Source organism: Eurypyga helias, unplaced genomic scaffold, assembly GCF_000690775.1.
Source record: "Eurypyga helias isolate BGI_N326 unplaced genomic scaffold, ASM69077v1 scaffold15070, whole genome shotgun sequence".
Classification (NCBI taxonomy): Eukaryota; Metazoa; Chordata; class Aves; order Eurypygiformes; family Eurypygidae; genus Eurypyga; species Eurypyga helias.
Window position 1 is genome coordinate 12,149 of NW_010226358.1, and position 20,067 is coordinate 32,215.

At 43.1% G+C, this 20,067-nt stretch overlaps 2 protein-coding genes across 2 annotated transcripts in view; one reads left to right on the forward strand and one right to left on the reverse strand.

Moving 5' to 3' along the window:
* Positions 1–3,304, forward strand: part of MCMBP (minichromosome maintenance complex binding protein) — a 14,976-nt gene extending 11,672 nt beyond the window's left edge. The window contains exons 11-15 of the mRNA XM_010152825.1: positions 64–229; positions 1,222–1,355; positions 1,972–2,136; positions 2,543–2,631; positions 2,940–3,304. Of these exons, the coding sequence (XP_010151127.1) occupies positions 64–229; positions 1,222–1,355; positions 1,972–2,136; positions 2,543–2,631; positions 2,940–3,066 (681 nt within the window). The 3' untranslated portion in view covers positions 3,067–3,304. The remainder of the gene's footprint in view (positions 1–63; positions 230–1,221; positions 1,356–1,971; positions 2,137–2,542; positions 2,632–2,939) is intronic.
* Positions 3,305–6,768: 3,464 nt separating this feature from the next.
* Positions 6,769–19,744, reverse strand: INPP5F (inositol polyphosphate-5-phosphatase F; the record flags this gene model as incomplete). Its single annotated transcript, XM_010152835.1, has 11 exons — positions 6,769–7,888; positions 9,090–9,177; positions 9,915–10,043; positions 11,265–11,338; positions 11,442–11,513; positions 12,532–12,730; positions 13,250–13,367; positions 15,271–15,399; positions 17,362–17,482; positions 18,194–18,271; positions 19,620–19,744. Coding segments are annotated over 11 exons (2,253 nt in total), but the record flags the coding sequence as incomplete, so codon positions are not given.
* Between the last annotated feature and the right edge of the window lie 323 nt (positions 19,745–20,067).

Consider the following 20,067-nt stretch of genomic DNA (forward strand, 5'->3'; position numbering starts at 1 on the left):
TGGTATTTATTAGGGAAGCTGGAGGAGAGGGAATGTGCTGATTGGTTTCTCTTCCCGTTGCAGTCCTATCGCCTGCAAATGACCGTTGAAAACATGAACCGGTCACGCTTCATCCCACGCAAAGACTACGCAGCTAATCGCTTGGTCAGCGGCGTGTTGCAGCTTGCCAGCAACACCTCCCTTGTAGTAGATGAGACTCAGCTGGAGCAAGGACAGCTTGACACAACAGGTAGGCATCTTGTGGGTAGTTTGTAAAAAAAAAAATCTCATCTGAAAGGTTAAAAATGAATGTATTTATTGATCTATTCTAAGTCAATGGTGCCAATTGTGTCCCAGTGATAGTTTTCTGTTAGAAAGCTGTTGTGGTTTCCATAGCCTCTTTCACTGTTTGACTAGCCTCCTGCTAGTCTCCAGCCTTCTCAGAAAGCTTACAGCTTGATCTCCTGGGGTTTTTCCCTATTTTACATTCTGGAAGTTTCTGGTATTTTGCTCAGAAGGGGAAAATATCCCAGAAGTAAACCATAATATTAGATTTGCCTTTCTTTTACTAACTGGACCTTTATTTCCAGTATAGTAAATTAATACTAATTCATTAAAGGCAGGAACATAACAGTAGATGTGTCATTTGATGCAGCAACACCGCTGAAGAGAAATTTGAATTGCCGGGTACATGTCAGTATTTCAGAGGGAGAATTCCCACTGTTAACCAGTTAATTTGTCCATCTTAACTTCCCAGACTTTCAGTAGCGTAGTTCCTGGTAAGGCCAGTGAGCTCTGTAGCAACCCGGCACAAGGACAATGAGTAAGGCTTTCAGCTGCTCTGTTCTTGCTAGCCTGGCTAAGGTGTTCTTTACAGCAAGGCTTCTCTCCCCTCCTGAACTGTTCAGTTACCCTTTCTCTCAGGGAATTGGTAGTGTTCTGTCCCCTTTGGAGGAGAGGTTTTTTTTCCTCTGTAGTTACCTGGCTATGTAGGACCGATGAAGACATTAGGTATTAACACATACTAGGCCAGATAAAATTTAGGTTTGAAATACTTCAAGAATTCTTAATTTTCATCTTAAGAAATGGTTGTCTTCATATGGATGACAACACCACAGGCACAGGAAGAAACAGGATGCCTGCAAGAATTCTTCTACCAGCTTCTCATTAGGAACAGATTTGGAAAAATAATCAGGCCCGACATGTGTAGGTCGAGCTGTCAGTTTGTTCTTGCTTTTCTAGGTGTCCGTAACGTGACAGCACTGGGTAACCTGATAACTTGGCAGAAGGTGGATTATGACTTCAGTTACCACCAGATGGAATTCCCATGCAATATTAATGTTCTTATCACTTCAGAGGGCCGATCGCTCCTACCGGTATGGCAAGGTCTTCCTGAATTTGGGGAATAATTACAGTCGGTAGCTCCTTAGAGCATGCCCTTCCAGAGACAAGTGAACTGCCTTGTGACCAGGGTCGGTGTGAAACTCGCACTAGCTCTCACTCCTGGCTGCAGCCGGGCCAAGAACCTGTGCAGAGGGGAACCAAGAGACTGACCTTCCCTCCTCCTTGGCAGAACAGCTTAGCGAGGGCAAGGCAGGGACTGGAGTTACTAACGCAGCTCACAGCTACAGCCTGCAGCTACGCTGCTACTCAGAGCCGCCTTCTAGTCCAGTCATTTCTGAGGGGATGGGCATATGAATAAAGAGCAACAGATCTGGCCTTGGCCCTAGAAAAAACAGCGGAGCTTAAGCTTACAAATATCTCTTCTCACATTTCAGAACGCAGCGTTTGCTCTCTTGCCTCTAAGTGAAACTGATTCCTGCTTGAGTAAGAGCTTCACCCTGGCTTTTGAAAAGGGAACTGTCTTACCTTAATTCTGGGAAATAGTGACTTCTGTTCCTTTAGAGATTAAATTAGTCTTGGAATAGAAAATTAAAAAAGAAAAAACAAACCAGGATGTCGAAAGAGATGATATGTAATTCTGTTTTTCAGTCAGATTGCCAAGTCCACTTACAACCCCAGATAATCCCACCAAACATGGAGGAGTACATGAACAGCCTCCTAACAGCAGTGCTCCCCTCTGTCTTGAACAAATTTCGCATTTATCTAAGTTTGTTGAGGCTGCTGGACTACAGTATATCTGAGGAAGTGACCAAGGTATGGAAGACTCTTTTAGTGTTTTCTGCTGTATATTCAGACTGAAGGGACCTTAGTAGGAAGCTGCTGTATTTTCCCCTTGCTCTCCCTGCCAGTTGTTCTCCTTGAAGTTTTCTAAAACCCAAACAAGTATTTTCTTGTCCAGAACGTGCCTTCAAGGACATGTACTCTTGCGTGGTTCAGTACATGCTCTATAGGCATCCTGCTTTCCAAATCTCACTCTGAACAGTAATTCTTTGCAAAGATGAGAACTAGCCTGGCTTTACGCAGGCTCGCTTCCTGACAGCAACGAGGTGAAATGTTTCTCTTAAAAGGGTCGTTACGGTGTTTGGCTCCTTCAAAGCTCCTCTTGTAGCGTTGATTTTTCCGTGACGCTTAATTGCGTGCTGCGCCGTGCCGTTTACAGGCAGTAGAAGAAGACTTCGTAGAAATGCGGAAGAACGACCCTGAGAGCATAACAGCGGATGATCTGCACAGGACTCTGCTCGTAGCCAGGTGGGTAGCGCCGGTTGTCCCAACGGGAGTCTCTCCCAGCAAGCTGGTAACCAAGTCCGTGCTGGTAGCCTGCAGTTTGGGTGCAGTCGCGTGAGGCTGGCTAGCAGATGATGGCATTGCCTCTTCCTCGCTCCTCTTGCCTAAGGAAAGATCTGGGACAAAATATTTCCTCCCCTCTTTCTTCCCAGCTGATAGGATATGGAGAGAGCTGATAGGATATGGAGAGAAAACTGACTCTGTGCTGTGTTAGCTGATCAAACCTGCCCCGTGCACAAGCTCGGAGTTAACTGCTGTTTCTGTTGGCCTAGGTTCCTGTCTCTCAGCGCCGGGCAGACGACACTGTCGAGAGAGAGGTGGCTGAGAGCGAAACAACTGGAGGCGTTGCGCAAAGCCAGACTTCAGCAGCAAAAATGTGTTAATGGGAACGAACTTTAATATTTTGTGGAAGTTGTGATTTGTCTAATCCCAGAGGGAACCCATACTAAGATTGGAATACTGTTTATACCAGGTTTTGTAGATAATTTGTACCAAAATGTTACAGATATTTACCCTCTCAGTCTGAACACACCTAACTCTGTTCAGCCAGTTAAACATATTTTATGAAACTCTTTTTGAGCCTGTTTTGTAATTGAAAATTGGTAACAATGAGCAAATTGTTTGATATTAAACTTTACACAACATCAGTATTAAAGTTATTTCCTTTAATAACAAAAAAATTTAACCCAGAGCCCTTCATAGGCAGCAGTGAGGCTCCATTCTGGAATCAGTTTGTGATGTGATTCTTGAACACTGAGTTTTGAGTGTTGGAGGTTTTGGTAACCAGCCGGCAAAGTACCGGAGACACTGGTAGCCAGAGCTGGATTGTTGGTGAGCTCAGGCACGTCGTGCTCAAAGCAGCAGCGTAAGTGTGATTACATTGTGCTATAACTAAGGGATTTGATTGTATCCAGGGCAAGGTTCCAGCATGAAATACAGCTTGTTCTGTGAGAAGACCGTGACTAACTTCTCCAGTCTCTGGGGAGAGCTTTAAAAAAAAAGAGTTGTGCCACAATAAAGAGAAAGGAGTGAGAGGACAATTGGTGATACTCACATACAAACTGTATCTTATTTCTACATGACAGGTAACACTGTGTTTCAAACGTTGGAATAATACCAAGTAAGTGTTAAGAATTGTCTCTATATACCTTACTCCTGCTCTCCCTTTGAGCTGTTTTTCAGAGAATGTCGTGCCCTTGCTACCCCGTTAAATCACAAGTTGCAGGATGAGTTTAAGTAGTGAAACATTAAACCAAGATGGAGCTGGAGTGACTGAGACAGACTGTAGGAGTAGGGAGGGTTTGTGGAGCCAGCCTGCAAGGGGCAGCGATGCAGTTAACTCTACGTTGTGCTTCAATTCATCCTTCTCTGAACAAGAAAAAAGGCTCCTGCCAAATTTACGTTAAGCTGATACCACCTTTACTTGGTGCTTTAGTGTCAGATAAGCCATGGCAGTGATTCTCTCCCATGTTTCACATCTTGTAAGCAGGAAGGAGATGATAGTTGTGGAATACTGAGCAAAAAGGAATGAACCAGAACAGCAGAGCGGGAATTACTTTCCAGGAAGATCTGCCCCAGGCTGTTGACTAAGCCACGTGGGTTGTTTTAAAAGTAAGAGAGAGCTCCCAGCTATTCGTACCCTTCCCCCTGCAGGACACAGACTGTAGAAGTCACCAAGTGAATGTTTGTACAGATCAGTTTCTCTCTCTTTCTCCTACCAAAATATTAGCAAAATACTTGGAATGTCCTCTCGCTCCTCCAGACCCTTTACAAGTACCAAGGCTTAGGCAGCTCTTAAGGAGTGTCCCTCATAAATCTGTCTTCTCACCTCCCTCCTGAGGCCAGGGCTGTAGCAGTGCAATGCTCGAGGAAAAGGATAAAGGACTTGTCAGGTGTGTGTCCCTGGCTTTCTGCAAGGGCAGGTAGTGACAGGACAAGGGGTAACAAATTCAAACTGAAAGGGAGTAGATTTGGGTTAGATCTAAGGAAGAAATTCTGCCTGGTGAGGGAGGCAAAAACACTGGGACAGGTTGCCCAGAGAAGCTGTGGACGCCCCATCCCTGGAAGTGTCCAAGGCCAGGCTGGATGAGGCTTGGAGCAACCTGGTCTAGTGGAAGGTGTCCCTGCCCATGGCAGGGGGGTTGGAACTAGATGGTCGTTGAGGTCCCTTCCAACCCAAACCAGTCTGATTCTATGACAGGATCTCACTGATGCCTGTAACTGCCTGAGAGCCAGGCTCGCTCTTTCCAGCAGTGCCCAGTGATGACACAAGTGGCCACAGGCACAACCTCAAACTCAGGATGTTCCCTCCCAACATGGGTGAACACATTCTACTGGAACAGTGGCAGAGCACTGGCACAGGTTGCTGGGGGGTGGTGGAGGCTCCATCCCTGGAGATAACAGCCTGGACATGGTCCTGGGCACCCAGCTCCACATGGCCCTCCTTCAGCAGAGGACCTCCAGCTCTCCCTTCCAGCTTCAACCACTCTGCAACTCCTAAGCCAGAGAAAGTCAAGAAAACCCTCCCATCTTTAAAACTTAAAACCCCACAGCCCTGGAGTACCATGTCCCTCCACAGCACATGCCAAAAGCCATCTTCTGAGTCCACTTTTTTTATTAAAATATCTGATGTATGTTGCTCACATTAAAATACAGCAGTAGTTGAATTTTAAATATTGCCACAAGTATAGACACACTCAGAACACCCAAACCCACATCACTTTCATAAAACAAATAAATAAATCAAACTTGTTTATCAAAGTTTCTGACCATCAGGACTAGATGATAATCATTTCAGACACACCGGAAGTCCTAAGACACAGCACTACCCTACCCCTATGACACTATTTCCTGGGAACACCACGTGCAGCCTAGCTACAGCACACGGACTAGAACACAGAGGCACTGGTCTAAAGGGTGGTTGTAGTTACAAACCACAGCAGAGTAAGATCCTGCACGACAGTAGCTTTTGGATCGTGTCCTACACTAGGATGGCATGGCAAGGCAGTTCTGGGAAGGAGTAATTTAGGTGGATGTAGTTTTTTGACACACAGATAAGGAGTTTTCATCCAATGCCCAGCACGAGTGGATGCAGCCTCATCCTGCACGTATGGAAAGCTGGAGTTGGTAATGAATTTGGTTTTGATTAGGTGCTGACAACTACGCTCTGATGCAACACACATTTTAGGGAACAGTACACTTGGCCTTCTGCTTCAGAAGGTATTTGGACTATGTCATTAGAAGAGAGTTTTTGAAAAGGTCATAGCACAGAGGGACACAATGCCGGAAGGTCGGCTGTCTGGCTTCTCCTGCTTTACACAGAGCCAGAAATTTACAGTAAGCTACCAGGAATTTGGAAAAAAGGTAATAGGAATAGCTTTTGCCTGGGCAACAGCTGGAGGACAGTCATTCTGTTTCCCCTCACCTCAAAACAAGTGAGAATAAAAAAAAAAAAAAATCCACAAACTAAATTTGCACTGCAGGTTTGTGGATATTTCCGATGGGATCTACAGGCCTTATCTCTACTGGAAGTGTCCCTGGATGTGTGGAAACAAAAGGATAGCAACAAAAACTCCCCGGTTCCTCGTTCACATACTTCAACACAAACGCATCAATTCCCGCTGCAGAGGCACAATTCCTAGAAAGCTGCATCTAAAGCTTCACTGGAAACAAGTAAAAATACTACTCCAAAAATAAATAAAGAGTAATTTACGGGTAAGTTATTTTGCTGGTGCAGTGCAAGGTAAGTAAGGTCACAGAAGTGCAGTCTCACCTCTTCAGTATAAATACTTTCTACACAGGTCAGAAGAGCTACAAAATTAGTCTCCAAAAGGAAGTGTGCAACACGTTTTGGATAGACAGCATGCGTATTAAACCCCAGTGTCTAAGCTACCTGTTTAAGTATTGGTTTACCCTTCCTTCGTCCCCATCGCCGGAGGGAGGAGTTGTGAAGCTTGGTCACAACCAAATTCATTTCCATCTCTCACTTCCTGTAAACAAGTTTAGAGTATTGATCCCAGTATCCAGTAGCAGTTCTTGCCACAGTGAGTCCTGATGTAGTTTTTTTTTCAGTCTATAGAAGATGACTTTCCAGATCAGCAACTAGATCTGAATTATTCGTGTCTGGCATTGCGTGAACATTTCCTGCAGTTCTTTCTGTTTGACTTCGTTTATAGCTTCTGGTTCCGCAGGGCTCTTCTGGACCTTTGCCACAGCAAAATTAATCCCTTGAGTCAATCCTGCTTGCGTGATGTTGGCGACCTGGACCATGGAGCTGCGAATTTTAGCAAAAGGAGATACAGCTCTGCTGCTGCTGCCGTCAGCTGGGGAAGGAGTCGCGTGGAGTCCCGTCTCGAGGTTACCAGATACAGAGCCGGGGCTTTTATGAGACTTGCTGCAGTCAGCCCCGCCAACAGCCAGGAGCTGAGGGCTGGGCTCAGAAGACTGTACGTCCAACTTAGATGGCCTGGAAGGAATGTCTCTGATAGCTTCAGCCTTGGCTTCTGCCTTCGTAGTTGTATTATTGCTGGTTTGATTTTTGATGAGATGGGGCTCTTGAGAACCAGCCTCAGCCTCCAAAACATCCGATGTCTTACTCTGAGCGTCGAAATACACATCAATGGGTTTAGCAAATTCCATCTCCATGTTGTCAGCAGAAGGCATGGCTACATCTTCACAGTCAGACCGGCCAGCCTGGGCGACGTGGAGCTCGGATGGAACATGAATGCTAATGTTCATGTCAGTGCTGCTTATGGACTGGGACCGACTGCCCAGCCGCGGAGCTGAGGCGATGATACCGCAGCTAGGCAGCACGTAGTCTGTCTGCCCTATGTTCTCTAGGGAATCAGTTAGCTGGTTGTCCTCATCGGATTTAGAATTAGCCAGGAAGTCATCCGAGTGGAAGGAATCATTATCTGATGCTTCTGTATCGGACTCAGTATGGGCTTTAGTATCCACCGCTGGATTCTCTAAAGTTTCAAGGCTGCTGTCTGATTTCCAAAGATTCACTTTCAAATTTGGTTTTAAAAAATTGACTTTCACTTCAGGTCTGGTGAAGCTGCCCAGCTTCCGAAGATTGCTGATGTTCACGTTGGATTTGGTTTGTTTCACTTTCTGATTGAGAGACGAGAACTTGCTCAGTAAATAATTCTTGCCTTGGGCCAGGGACCCTCTGTTCTGCGACCGAATGCCAATGATGTCTTCGTGAGGTTTACTGCTCTTCCTGGAAGAAAAAGAAGCAGTCTCATTTATAAACACCAAGGATTTACTCTCTTCCAGTCTATTTCTGTAATAGAGATGGACATTTCAGTAACGACGTTATCCTTTCCTTATCCAACTGTACCCATATAAGCTGATCACATTCAAAACAACTGAAGCAAAAGTTGCTACAGGATGGTAACCAAACGAGGGGCGAGGAAGCTTCTGCAGGCATTTGTGGTTTTAGACGGAACAGGATTTGGATTCTCTGTATTTGTAACTCTAACTCTGTGTAAGCTCTACTCAGCGGCCAGATTTAGCAAAGATGAAGTCTTCGGTACCTCTAAAAACCAGCAAGATTTTCATGCTGCACTTTCTGCTCAGCTGGGAAAAGCAGCTGAGATAATATCCCAATAATCAAACGCAGAAGAAAGCGATGGCGAGATGTGCCCGACCGCTTTTCACCTGACAATTTACAGCTGTGCTACACATTTTCTAATAGTTCCAAATGGAAGGGTCCAAAATAATGCAGCAGATCACACTTGAACTGATAAAACGTGCTAAACAGATAGCCACCCTCTTATTTCTACTCCACTGTCCTTTGTAGGTGAATTCCTCACTGTTAACACCTCACTGATACTTTAGGATAAAGGTTACTTCTGGTTAATTGTAGGTGTCTGACAGATAATGTTCAAAAACATTCTAGTATGTACTTTCGATTCTCACCTACGCCTTCGTGTGCCCTTTCCTCTCAACGGACCTGCAAAACAAGACTTCTGTGCCATTCTGACTAACACTCAGGAGTTCAGAAGCACAGCTTCTGAAGCCATTCTTCACGCAGGACCTGCAACGTCTGCCTTTGTGAAACCCAGCAGCAGGGGAACCCAAGCCAGACTGACAACTGACAGGTTGTCTTCTTTCTACAGAAGCAGAGACTCTTCGGACAGGAAAAGTGAAGTTTGACAAACGGATCACGAACCACCCGATTCGCAGCACGTTGTTCACAGTTGCCGGGGTGCGCCGTCCATCAGCACGCACGGATAAAACAGGATCCTTGCTCACACCTTCCGGTACGCGCCTGCAGACAGTGCTTTCGGAAGCGGCATACAGACAAATTAACCCCCAGCACAGGAGCCAGGCACAGGTGTTTCTTTCTTTCATCTGACTGTTACCACAGCCTGCTGGAAAAGTGGGACGCAGAAGGTTCACATCAGTCACGTACTCACCTCTCCAGCTTTTTCTCAATGATGGGCACATCTAATCCCATTGCTTGCTTTGTGATTCTCAGCATTTCGGCAATGCACTGAAGAGTGTCTGAAATCCAATTAACAGCCTGTCAGACCCTTAAAAAACACACCTTCAAAATCCCATATCCCAGAATCTAAAATCAGATTTATTTTTGTAATGTCAGTTTGGTTTTCTTGGTTGTTTTGCTTTCACCCTACAGAATGTTGCAGCCTACAAGTTGCAATTCTGATTTAAAGCTTACTAAATAAGCTTAAAGAACACACTCTCCTTAAGCCCTAAATACTGGGTGTAAGTGAATCACTGCCATGATTCATCATTTGTGGAAGGAAGAGAAGCTTTTACACTCATTCTGATCCTTGTTGACAAAACTCAGTGCTCCAGGTAAGAAGTGGTATTTTTCCCTCATTAGTGTTCATTTAATCTAGTTAAAAAACAAGCAAGAGCATTTCTAGACATTGATTTCAGTAAATAAATCCATTTCTTCCACTCTTTAGGAACTAAATTAATTTTACTGGGTTTTGGAGCAGTAAAGAACTAGACATGGAAATGTCTCAGTTCTAGAGAGACATGTTGCTTTACAGCCCTATTTCTTTGTATTAAAACAACATCTTAATGTTCACACAGGAAGGCTCGTACAGGGTTTTCTTGGTTCTACACCTCACATATTGAATTACATTAAAGTCATCAGTAGCTAAAAGGAAATAAATATCCTTTGGCAGAAGTTATTCTAAAAGCAATGGAAAAAATGATTCCTAGAAAGACACTAAACACTTATTTATACAGCTTTTACATGTGAAACAAACCTTTCCCATCTTCTTCAGGGTTGCGTACCACAGCTCTGAGCGTGTGAAAATAGCCACTCGTTTCTCTGTATCTGTAATGCAGCCTCATGCAGGAGAACTTGGGTTTGCCAAAGAGAGTCGGCTCAGGCCCTGAGAAATTTCACCCAGGAGGTGAGAAATCTTTAAGCACACACTGAAAGAGATACTGCAAAAATCGTACCTAAACATATGTACACTTCTTGTTTTCCTGAGTATTGTGAAAACATCCTCACAATAACAATCAATTACTTTCAAAAAGGAACTAGACTCTCTGCGTCCGGCTATTATAATCCAGCCTGACTTTTTATTACAGATCACCCTTTCAAACAGGGGGAAAAAATGGTTCTACACCTGTTACATCCTGTGTTTTAGGGTATGCTCCTGCAGGGATTCAAAAGAAAGCCAGTGTGTTATTACCAAGTGCAAGTAACACAAGTTTCAAGATGGTCTTTAGACCAAGTACTTCCATTCCTCAAGGCACAGCATCACACTGGGATCGTTGAAGAGCGTGGTTTTTTCATTTTCATGAAGTATTTGGTCTAGATGTTTGGAATATATTCGGCACGTCAGGATGCATTATGGATCTCCACACAGGAGACTCCTTTCCCCTGAACTCTTCCAAACCACACATACATAGTGAAAATTACAGTAAGGAGATAATGAAATCATTATGCATTGTGTAATGGAAGATTAAACTCTACTGGGGAGAGCACACACTGGGGGCCACAAATTTCCCTCCCACCTCTCCAACTGGAATCCCTTTCTCATCTTTAAAGTCAAAGATAGCACATCTTGAACGCTTTCCACTGAAAATGCTAATTTAACCGGCAGATGTTACATTCTTGAGTCAATAAATACAAAGTCACCTTATGCTGATTAACTTAAATAGTATCTTTCTTATCAGACCTTGGGAAAGAGGAGCTTTGTGAAACAGATCTGAGGTACGGCTGAGAGCCAGCTGCTGTATTAGCACCAAAGAGTGCCCTGAGCGCACAAACCTGGCGATTCACTGCAGAAGGTGATCGATTGTTACTGTCATTTCATAAATACTGAGATTTCTTCTGATGAACCCAGGGTTTAAGAGTTTCAAAGAGAGAAAATACTAGAATCCTACCAATGATCGAAGTTCCCATTTCAAACAGGAGCAAGAGACAGGACTAAGAGTGCAGACTCAACTCTGGTGTCCGTTACCCATTTCTAGCTACGGTGGGCTACGCAGGATCTGTCCGATATATTGAGGGTTGCTGTTTCAATGTACTCGTAGGATGCTTTAATGCGTACTCCATCTATGCTTTAGAGCATTCAGGAAAGAGATGGCAGCTACATTCTTACCTATCTCTATTTTTTCCAGAGCTTCAAGACTTAACCTTTGGTACTGATTCACCTTGTCGATCTCGTCGTCGTAACTAGGAGGGGAAAGAAAAAAGAAAATCAGAATTTAATGCTTCCTATTCGGCTAAATCAAATCACGAGAAAAACTACACATAGTAAGAGAAACTGGAAACTTACTAGGCCACGTAGTAGGCAGAATTAGAAAGTAACAGCAGAACATCCACGTCCTTATGAGTAGCATCAATGAGACTAAGGAAGGGGAAGAAGAATGAATACAGGGGAGAAGGTTTTATTTGCACAGCTGTAACCCATCCCCCCAGTGTATTTTAGGGACACTTTTACACATTCAAGGCACATCACAAGAGGTTTCAATTATAGTTGTTATCTTGTGTGATGCTCCCACCTCTTCACAGCCACTGAAAAGCCAAGTTTGGTGAGACCCTTCAGGAGCCAAAACGTGATGTGTCATGAGACCTCCCATACAGTAAGCAGGCCCGTGTAACCACCACTCTCCCTTTTCTTAAACCTGGAGTTACCCAATAGCTCAAATGGGTCTGCAGCAGGTCCAAAAATTAGTAGAAGACCCACAAGCTATTAAAAATGCTAACAGGGAAATGGAAAAAGATCTCAGACCCAGTAAAGTCAACAAGTCTGTGGTCTGAATAGGTATTGCTGGTTTTAGATGCCGAGGTTTAACCTGCAGAAGACCTAACCACTATTTTTGATAAGTCAGTGAACTCTGAACTTGATAAGAAGACTTAATCAGTGAAGTTTATGCTCAGCACTTCTCATGAAGAGAAATCCAGGCTTTCCTACTACTGACTCACCACACAGGAATTGAGTCTGATTAGTTATGGCCTTGAAGTCAAGTCACACTTTCTCTATACAGCGATAAGGAACAACAGCTTGTTCCTTATTGGGAACATCCCCGTCTGGAACGAAGGGTGGTTAGACATTCTTCTCACGGTGCCTACCACAGTTTGGCAGTATTAACTGAATGCATGCACTGCCAGGTGGTGTCTCACAGGGTAACTCCAGCATGCACCGTCTTCACGGCACTTTGGGAAAGCACATGTTTAGAGGACCTTTCCTTTTCCAATTACAACTGATCAATCCCTTCAGGGACTCTTGCCATTCCACAAAAAGCTGTCCACTTGTACTGTCTTAACATCAGCTACTGAAATCATTTAGTATCAGTGGTAATTAACACATGCAGCAGTAGTTAAAGGTATCAGTAGCAGCTCATCAGTTACGACTTTATTCAAACCTTGGATCACAGTCAATAAGTGCCCATCCTCCATGGAATTTTTCATCATCTGGTAAGAGCAGTTTCATGTAGCTCTGCAGCAGCTGGCTGATCAATTCCTGGTGGCTTCTCAGATTCTCCTTGTGCAGGGCTTCATGCTCTTTCTCTTTTGTAAATATGGAGTAGAGATCCTCTGTTACGGGGATTCCCTGCATCAAGTCTAGATAAAAGACATAAAACATACCAATATCAGAACAAGGAACCAACAATGAAAAGTGATATTCAATAACAGTCTGTTGATTGCTTCGTAAATTCCTTCCAAAGATTTCATACTTGAAAATAGTCTGGAAAAATAGTTATTTTTTCTGAACAGAATGTTGCCTGAAACTGAAACCTCAGTAGGTACACTACTACTTCCTCTCACTGAAACATAAGAGTTAACTCACCTCTTTAAGAAAGGCTACGTATCTTTGTCCTACAGAGATGTTACAAGACAGTTAATGCTAAAATGAAGTTGGGAGCAAATTCTACACTGAGTTACACCGCACGTAATCCCTTCGAACTGAAGGCTGTTTAATCTCCAAATGGTCAGTGACTGCCCTATATGGTGTCCACCACATCACAAACACTCCAAGTGCTTTTAAGATTCAAGAAAAAGCACCAAAGAGACCAAGCCGAGAGGATTTCAACAAGCTCTGTTCAATACTGCAGTTCAGCTTAGTTGAATCTGTACTCTTACCTATGACTGCTTGCCTGTAAGCATCCCTGAAACGATTCAAGTAGTATCTGTTTGCAGAATTAACTCCGTCCTTCATCACCCCCGCCAGCTTTCTTTCACCAGTCCGTGTGAAGTCGCCCTGTTACACACAACATGCGAGTCATGCACATACAGCTGGGAAACGGCGGTCTCGGCTCTAAAGCTTTGGCACTCTGACACTCAGCAATTATGTTCAAGTAACTGTTTCATACAGAAGTTGAAAACACTCATTGTCAAAGAGCATCTACTTCTCATGGCATTGTTCAACCCTGCAGAGCATCTTATGCTTTTGGCAGACCTGTGATGATACTCATACAAAGCCCCAAGGAACACAGTGATCTGGACATACTTGCCAGCTAACGTTAAAGCAGAACTTGCAAGACGTGGGTCACTGAGGTGCTTGAATACCTCAAAAACACACATTTTTTGGCCTTTTACATTAAAGTAACACTACTAGAACAATGGAAAAGACTGGAGTTTACTCAAGAATGGTTCTCATCTTCTCTGCTTTTGCAACCAAAACAAGACAAGCAAATCATGCGACGAAAAATAGTGTGTATCGTCCCAAGATCAGAAACGAAAGCTTCTAGGCCACAGAAAGCTTAGAATTTGAATAAAAAGCAATTTTAGTAGTTACACTGCATTAAAGGATTCTATTTGCAGAGACACTGAACACTGACACAGAGCAGTTCTAAAAGCCACGCCAACTACTAAGACCATTTCAAGCGTGTTTCACTTTCAAATTAAAAGAAGTATCAGAATTAAACTGCAAATATATTTAATCCATGAAGCTCAATAGCACCTAGAGAAATCTTCAAGAAGAATGGCTGAAAATTTAACCTGTAAATAGAATTCTGTGCCTCAGATTTAACAGTTTAAAGTATTTCTGATCAATACAAGTGTGTCAAGCTGGGGGTTTCCTTAAGATTAATGTGACAGACCAATCAAAGTTCAGTAGAGAGATTTCAAAATATGTAAGTGTTCAGCATTCCCACTGTAAAAGTTCTTCCAATGCCAAATACTAAAAATGGTTCCACCAGTGACCCTACAAAATAACTCAGATTCTATGACTTCTCAAAGCAGCAGAAGTGAACAGTAGGGAGTTTCATGCCCAATTTCTGTTCTTGGTGGACAGACTGCATTACAACTAATTAAGAGAAGAACTTCGAAAAATGTAATGAATTAATATGACCCTATTACCTTCATATCCTGCTCTTCAGTCCTTCACAGTATTTTCTGAAGTGCTCTAACTGCTTAAAAGTACTATAACCATCCTTAAAGTAATGCTTGATAGAGATCTTCAACTCTCAGCTCAGCTATGCTTTGTATCTAGACCTGAATCTAACCAAAGTTAAACTACAGCCACCACTGCCACAGGACAACCAGACACTCAAGTCTTTGCCAGTTCACACTGTGTGATACAAAACACAATCATAGACTGGTTTGGGTTGGAAGGGACCTTAAAGCCCATCCAGTTCCACCCCCCCTGCCATGGGCGGGGACACCTTCCACTAGACCAGGTTGCTCCAAGCCTCATCCAGCCTGGCCTTGGACACTTCCAGGGATGGGGCATCCACAGCTTCTCTGGACAACCTGTTCCAGTGCCTCTCCCCCCTCTCCGGGAAGAATTTCTTCCTGCTATCCAATCTAAACCTCCCTGCTTTCAATTTAAACCCGTTACCCCTTGTCCTGTCACTACAGGCCCTTGTAAAAAGTCCCCCCCAGCTTCCTTATAGCCCCTTCAGGCACTGGAAGGCTGCAATAAGGTCTCCCGGGAGCCTTCTCTTCTCCAGGCTGAACAAGCCCAATTCTCAGCTTAGCATCACAGGAGAGGTGCCTCAGCCCTCTGATCATCCTTCTATTGAAGAGCCTCATTATCTCTTCAAGACAAACACCATGCAGAGTATTTGGCAGTCTTTGCTACAGGTACAAGACCTCTCCACTGGACATAAAGCCTGTCACACAGCACAGTGCTCATCACCAGAACAGATAACGCTCTTTACCTTTAAGGCCGCTGTGCCAGCGTACTGCCGGCTTATGGCATCTCCATTGTTGGCCCATATTATCTGGTAGATCCTATTGCATTTCACTGGCAGAGGCTGTTCTGGTGGCATCACACCCAGTTTTTTGAGCTGGAATTTTACATATGTGTTAATACAAGGTTCAAGGTAAAAATAATTCTCAGAGCTTTATAGAAAAAATGGGAACAACTGCCAAGCATTTAAGTTTTATATAAATTTTTACATAAATGAAAAAAGAACCCATTCTGCTAGTTTGTCAGATTAAATTAATTACTAGAAAATAATTACTAATGTGTTGTTAAACATCCTATCACTGGATGCAGCAGTAATATATTAACTACGGATGTAGGTGTCAACCATGAAACAAATTAGCTGCGGGAAAACAAGTTATTCTACATTACTCAAGATACAGGAAGCATTTAGTTTCTACAGAGAGCTGTCAAAAGAACAGACATGACTGAACTTCAATGTGGATAAACAAGTTCATGTCTTCTATTGCAAACGCATTCCTGACCTCAAGGTCTGAAAATCATGGAATCCCTTTCCAGTTACAACAAAAAGCGCACTGGAGTCTTAAATCTTTTGTTTCTAGACACTAAAGCAAATGTTGTGGTGCCATCTTCAAACTTACTCCTCCCACAAAACAAAACCTTAAAACAAATTCATGCTGTTATTATTAATGCTTGTGCATTTTGGACAGTTACTTTCAGTATCAATGGCAGACAGCAAGATACCTTACTCTTCAGAACAACCAGTACTTCAGCTTTTCCAAGATAAGTTTGTATTGTAGCCGAGACTTAAGCCTTTTTGCACACACTAAATGAGTGAAGCAGCATATACGCAACGGCAGCGCGGTCACGAAGCGTTAGGCCAACTGCAGGCGTAACTTGGACTAACTCATAGGCAAACCTCAATTTACAACCAGTAAGAAAATCCTCAAGCACTCTTTGCAAGCTAGATAAAAACTGATACGGGTCTGGCCCACTGACTTCAAAGCCCGAGCAAGTTCCCAGCTGAGAGAAAACAAGTCCTGTGGTTCCAAGGAAGCGCAAGGGCAAGGTATGTGTCATTCTCAGCCTTCCAGAGCTTAGGGCATTTCTTAGTTTGCAGTACTTCAGCTACAGTATGAGAATGCAGTAGCATGTCACAGGCCAATATTGCTGAAGTCCTCTTCACAATATTGCCTTGGAACTCACAGCATTAATGTAGACAGAAATCCTATTCTAAATTAACATCTGGGGGATTGTCCCACCCCTCGTTCCCAACCACTATGCCAGGAGTTCCTAACAGCAGATAACAAACAGGAACTGCCAGATACCACAGAGACATCCATTCCTCACCCTAACGAGGGGCCCATTTCACCCTCATCCTTCGCTTCAAGCACACTCAGGTTTGTCCATTTTGGGCTGGGCTGTAACTGAGGCTTCAGAGTTACAGAACTTTTAAGTTTTCACAAGGAAAGACAATTATCACTGAGCTTCTGCATAAAGAAGCAAGTGAGGGGCAGGGCAAAGAGGAAAAAGACTAAAAGGAAGAACTCTCTCTGCTTGGAAATGCCTCCCTACACAGGGAAAACTATTCCACAGCACAGTCATCAGCTATCTGGGATATCTTGTACCACGAATTAGTTTCTCATCTACACTCAAAAGAGACAACTCATCTCCCTACATGCTGCACCACAGTATTTCACCTCAAAGCATCTAAAATAGCATCCAACTTCTATGTTAGATTTCAGTCCTTTAACACCTCATTTGGAGGAGGGGGTGTTCTGGTTTTAAACTCTGCATTACTGCACGACTTAAATTAAAATGACTAAATCAAATCACTAGAATCCTCCTTAAGATGAAGATGTGGACAGTCATTTCCTCCCTGAAGGAGGAGACCAGGCACTGTTGTTCCAGAGTGATTGAGTTATTTTAGCTGTACCTACTTTCAGCCTCGTGGCTCTCCAAGTAGTTCGCAAAGATCTTTTTCAGTACAGGTTAGTTTAGCATTTTTCAAACACACAGTTTCCCTGTGAATAACAATCAAGTTAGAGGTACTCAGCTGCAAAAATACAGGAAGTATACATGCCTGCTGTTCCATGACCACTCTTGCAATAGCAGCCTGCACGACATTGGTACGATCCAGGCAGTCCATGCAGTTAACACGAAAAATGCCTTCTTGTTTACAAATCACACCAGCTTGGTCGACCCTTTCAACAGAAAAACAGAGCAAAAGCACACTGAGGCACTTAAAACCCAGTGTAATTTATCAGCTTCTACAAACAGCAGGGAACTTCACACATTACATACTACTTATAGTTTCCCTCATCACCCCAGTGGGAATCAGTTAATTCTCGTTCCCACCCATCCTCCTCTTTCAGCTAGGCTAGATATCCAACACACACCTTGCTGGGGCCACAGCCTCGATATGCTGTCAGATGTAGAACATTATTCCTACTTAATAGGACCTTTAAAGAGAAGGCACTGAATTTCAAAGCTTAGAAACCAACAGTAACGACATCAATGCTTCACGCAGTCCATACTGCGCAATATATAATTACTGATGACAGACTGCAGCCATACTCCTTCCCAAAACGCACAAACCTCAATCCGTACAAAGGTCACACGTGGCCTTTCAATAGCAAGGTTCTACAGTTCATGGGTCAACGTGTTTTACATTAAATGTAAGAGAGCCTAGGAGTGTTAAATAGAGTAAACCTCAGGCAGAAAATTGTGAATTTTTGCTCTTATACATGTATAACACCAACACTTCAGAACACAAACTCTGAACACGCAAGCTGAGCATGAAGAGAACACAAAATATACCAGTGATGACAAAAATCAAGGCCTCTGAATATGTACTGGTGTTTTTTTTTTTCTAAAAATGTCCCACACCTGTCTAAAAACCATTCAGTACCTACCAGCACCACTTCATGTCAAGAATGATATCATGAATGGCATCAGTCAGTGTTTGAACATTTTCAAACTTCATTCCTCGGCTAAAACAGAATTTCACAGAAGTTAGTTTGAACTGGAGTAGGGATTTTTCTTTACTTAACGCTACAAATAACAGAAAATAATGAACAGTGTTTTGGCTAAATAGGAAAAACAGACATTCTCTTCTGCAATAAACTTCAAATAGCAGCCAATATTCAGAAGTATTATAAAGAACACTTCAATATCTAAATCTAAGATAAGAGATTCCAATCTTGAAATTCAAGAACTCCTATTCCTGAATGCTGCCTCCCTAGGAAAGAACAGGTGTGCTGCTGCTCTGGCAGGTACAACGCCCTGTTCTCATTTTCGGCATGGTCTCAACAGAAGTAAACGCTGTAGATTTGAAGTTGGGATGGCCTGCCCTGATTTAGCAGAGATTCTACAGAACACACACCTACAGACACACTCCCCGCACCCCACCAGGTTGTTTTCAGCCTTGTTCGCTGCTCACTCATGCCCACAGGACAAAAAGAAACAATCCTGGTTCCTACAGCAGTCCTTAGGAAAAAAGCAAACAGGCAAAAATGAAAACTCATTTAAACAAAAGAGTAAGTATCAAATCAATTCAGGATGTCAGGAGTGCTACCAAAAGAAATCTCTTAAAGGCCCTTACTATTATAAGGTTTTTAACCCTTCCCCCTAGCCCCAGACAATATCCACTAATGACACGCTTATTCAGTCAGTAATGCTTTTCCAGGCCAGATGCAATCCCTGGATTAAGTTAGGAAATGAAGATTAAAACAGTTTTTAGACCCCATGTTTGTACACAAACGCAGTCTGCGTGAGGGAAGCATGAGAAACACACGCCTGTGTGACAGATCATGTCTTTGGGCATGTGAACACTGCACTAGACTGTGACAATACCGGAGTGGAGTCAGGATAACAGCAACCATCCATACTGGATTAAAATAAAATCCAGTGTATTTTATAATGGAACAGCAGCATCAGGGTTGTGAAAGAACCCATTGTGTTTAGAGAAACAAGCAAGAGAGACAGAAGAATGCCTCGTAATAATTAGGAGCAGAATGCTACATAGCTCGAGAAGCAGGTCAGCCACAGCTTTACTTTCCTTGCATTTTTAAGGAAACTCTTGCTTGAAGTGCATAACAACTTAAGTTTTGCCTAATAACTGCATGTTTAACAGGGCAGGGACACAAGATCAAACAGCAGTGCTTGGTTATCCAAATCTGAACTTTCATAGTGCTCTTTTTCCCAAAATGCGTTCTTTCTATTTAAAATACGTGGTTCATGCAGAAATAGAAATAATAATGGCTTCTCTCCTCCCTTACAGTCTCCTTTCATGCTAAGAAGAAAAAAGATGCAAAGAGACATTTTTAAAAGGTTTCTTACCAGTGCTCATGGAAGTCAAATGAGACGTAAGTCAGATGTGCATTGTTGTACAGAAGAACTTGTTTAAGGTAAGCATCTCCAATAATCTTCTCTCTGCCCGTCTGATCCACCAAATTAATAATGACCTGTTCAGAAGTTTAGTTACACTTGTCATCTGCTGCACGGCTCGCATCGACACACACCATGGAATAAAAAACTGCTCAAGAGTTACAGATTTGTAGGTAATCCTGACCTTACAAACTTTGCCAGACTGTACCCAATATCAAATAAGCTCCAGCGGTTACCAGCCTACCTGGATTTTAATACAGAGAACCTAGGAATTACAAGACAGGTATACACAAGTGGGGCTTACACACTGCTGTAAGGTACTGCTGGTTTTTAGAGGTTACTTACAAGGATATTTGAAAAACTTAGTAAAATTCTATTTATCATAGGAAGGTCTGGGTTG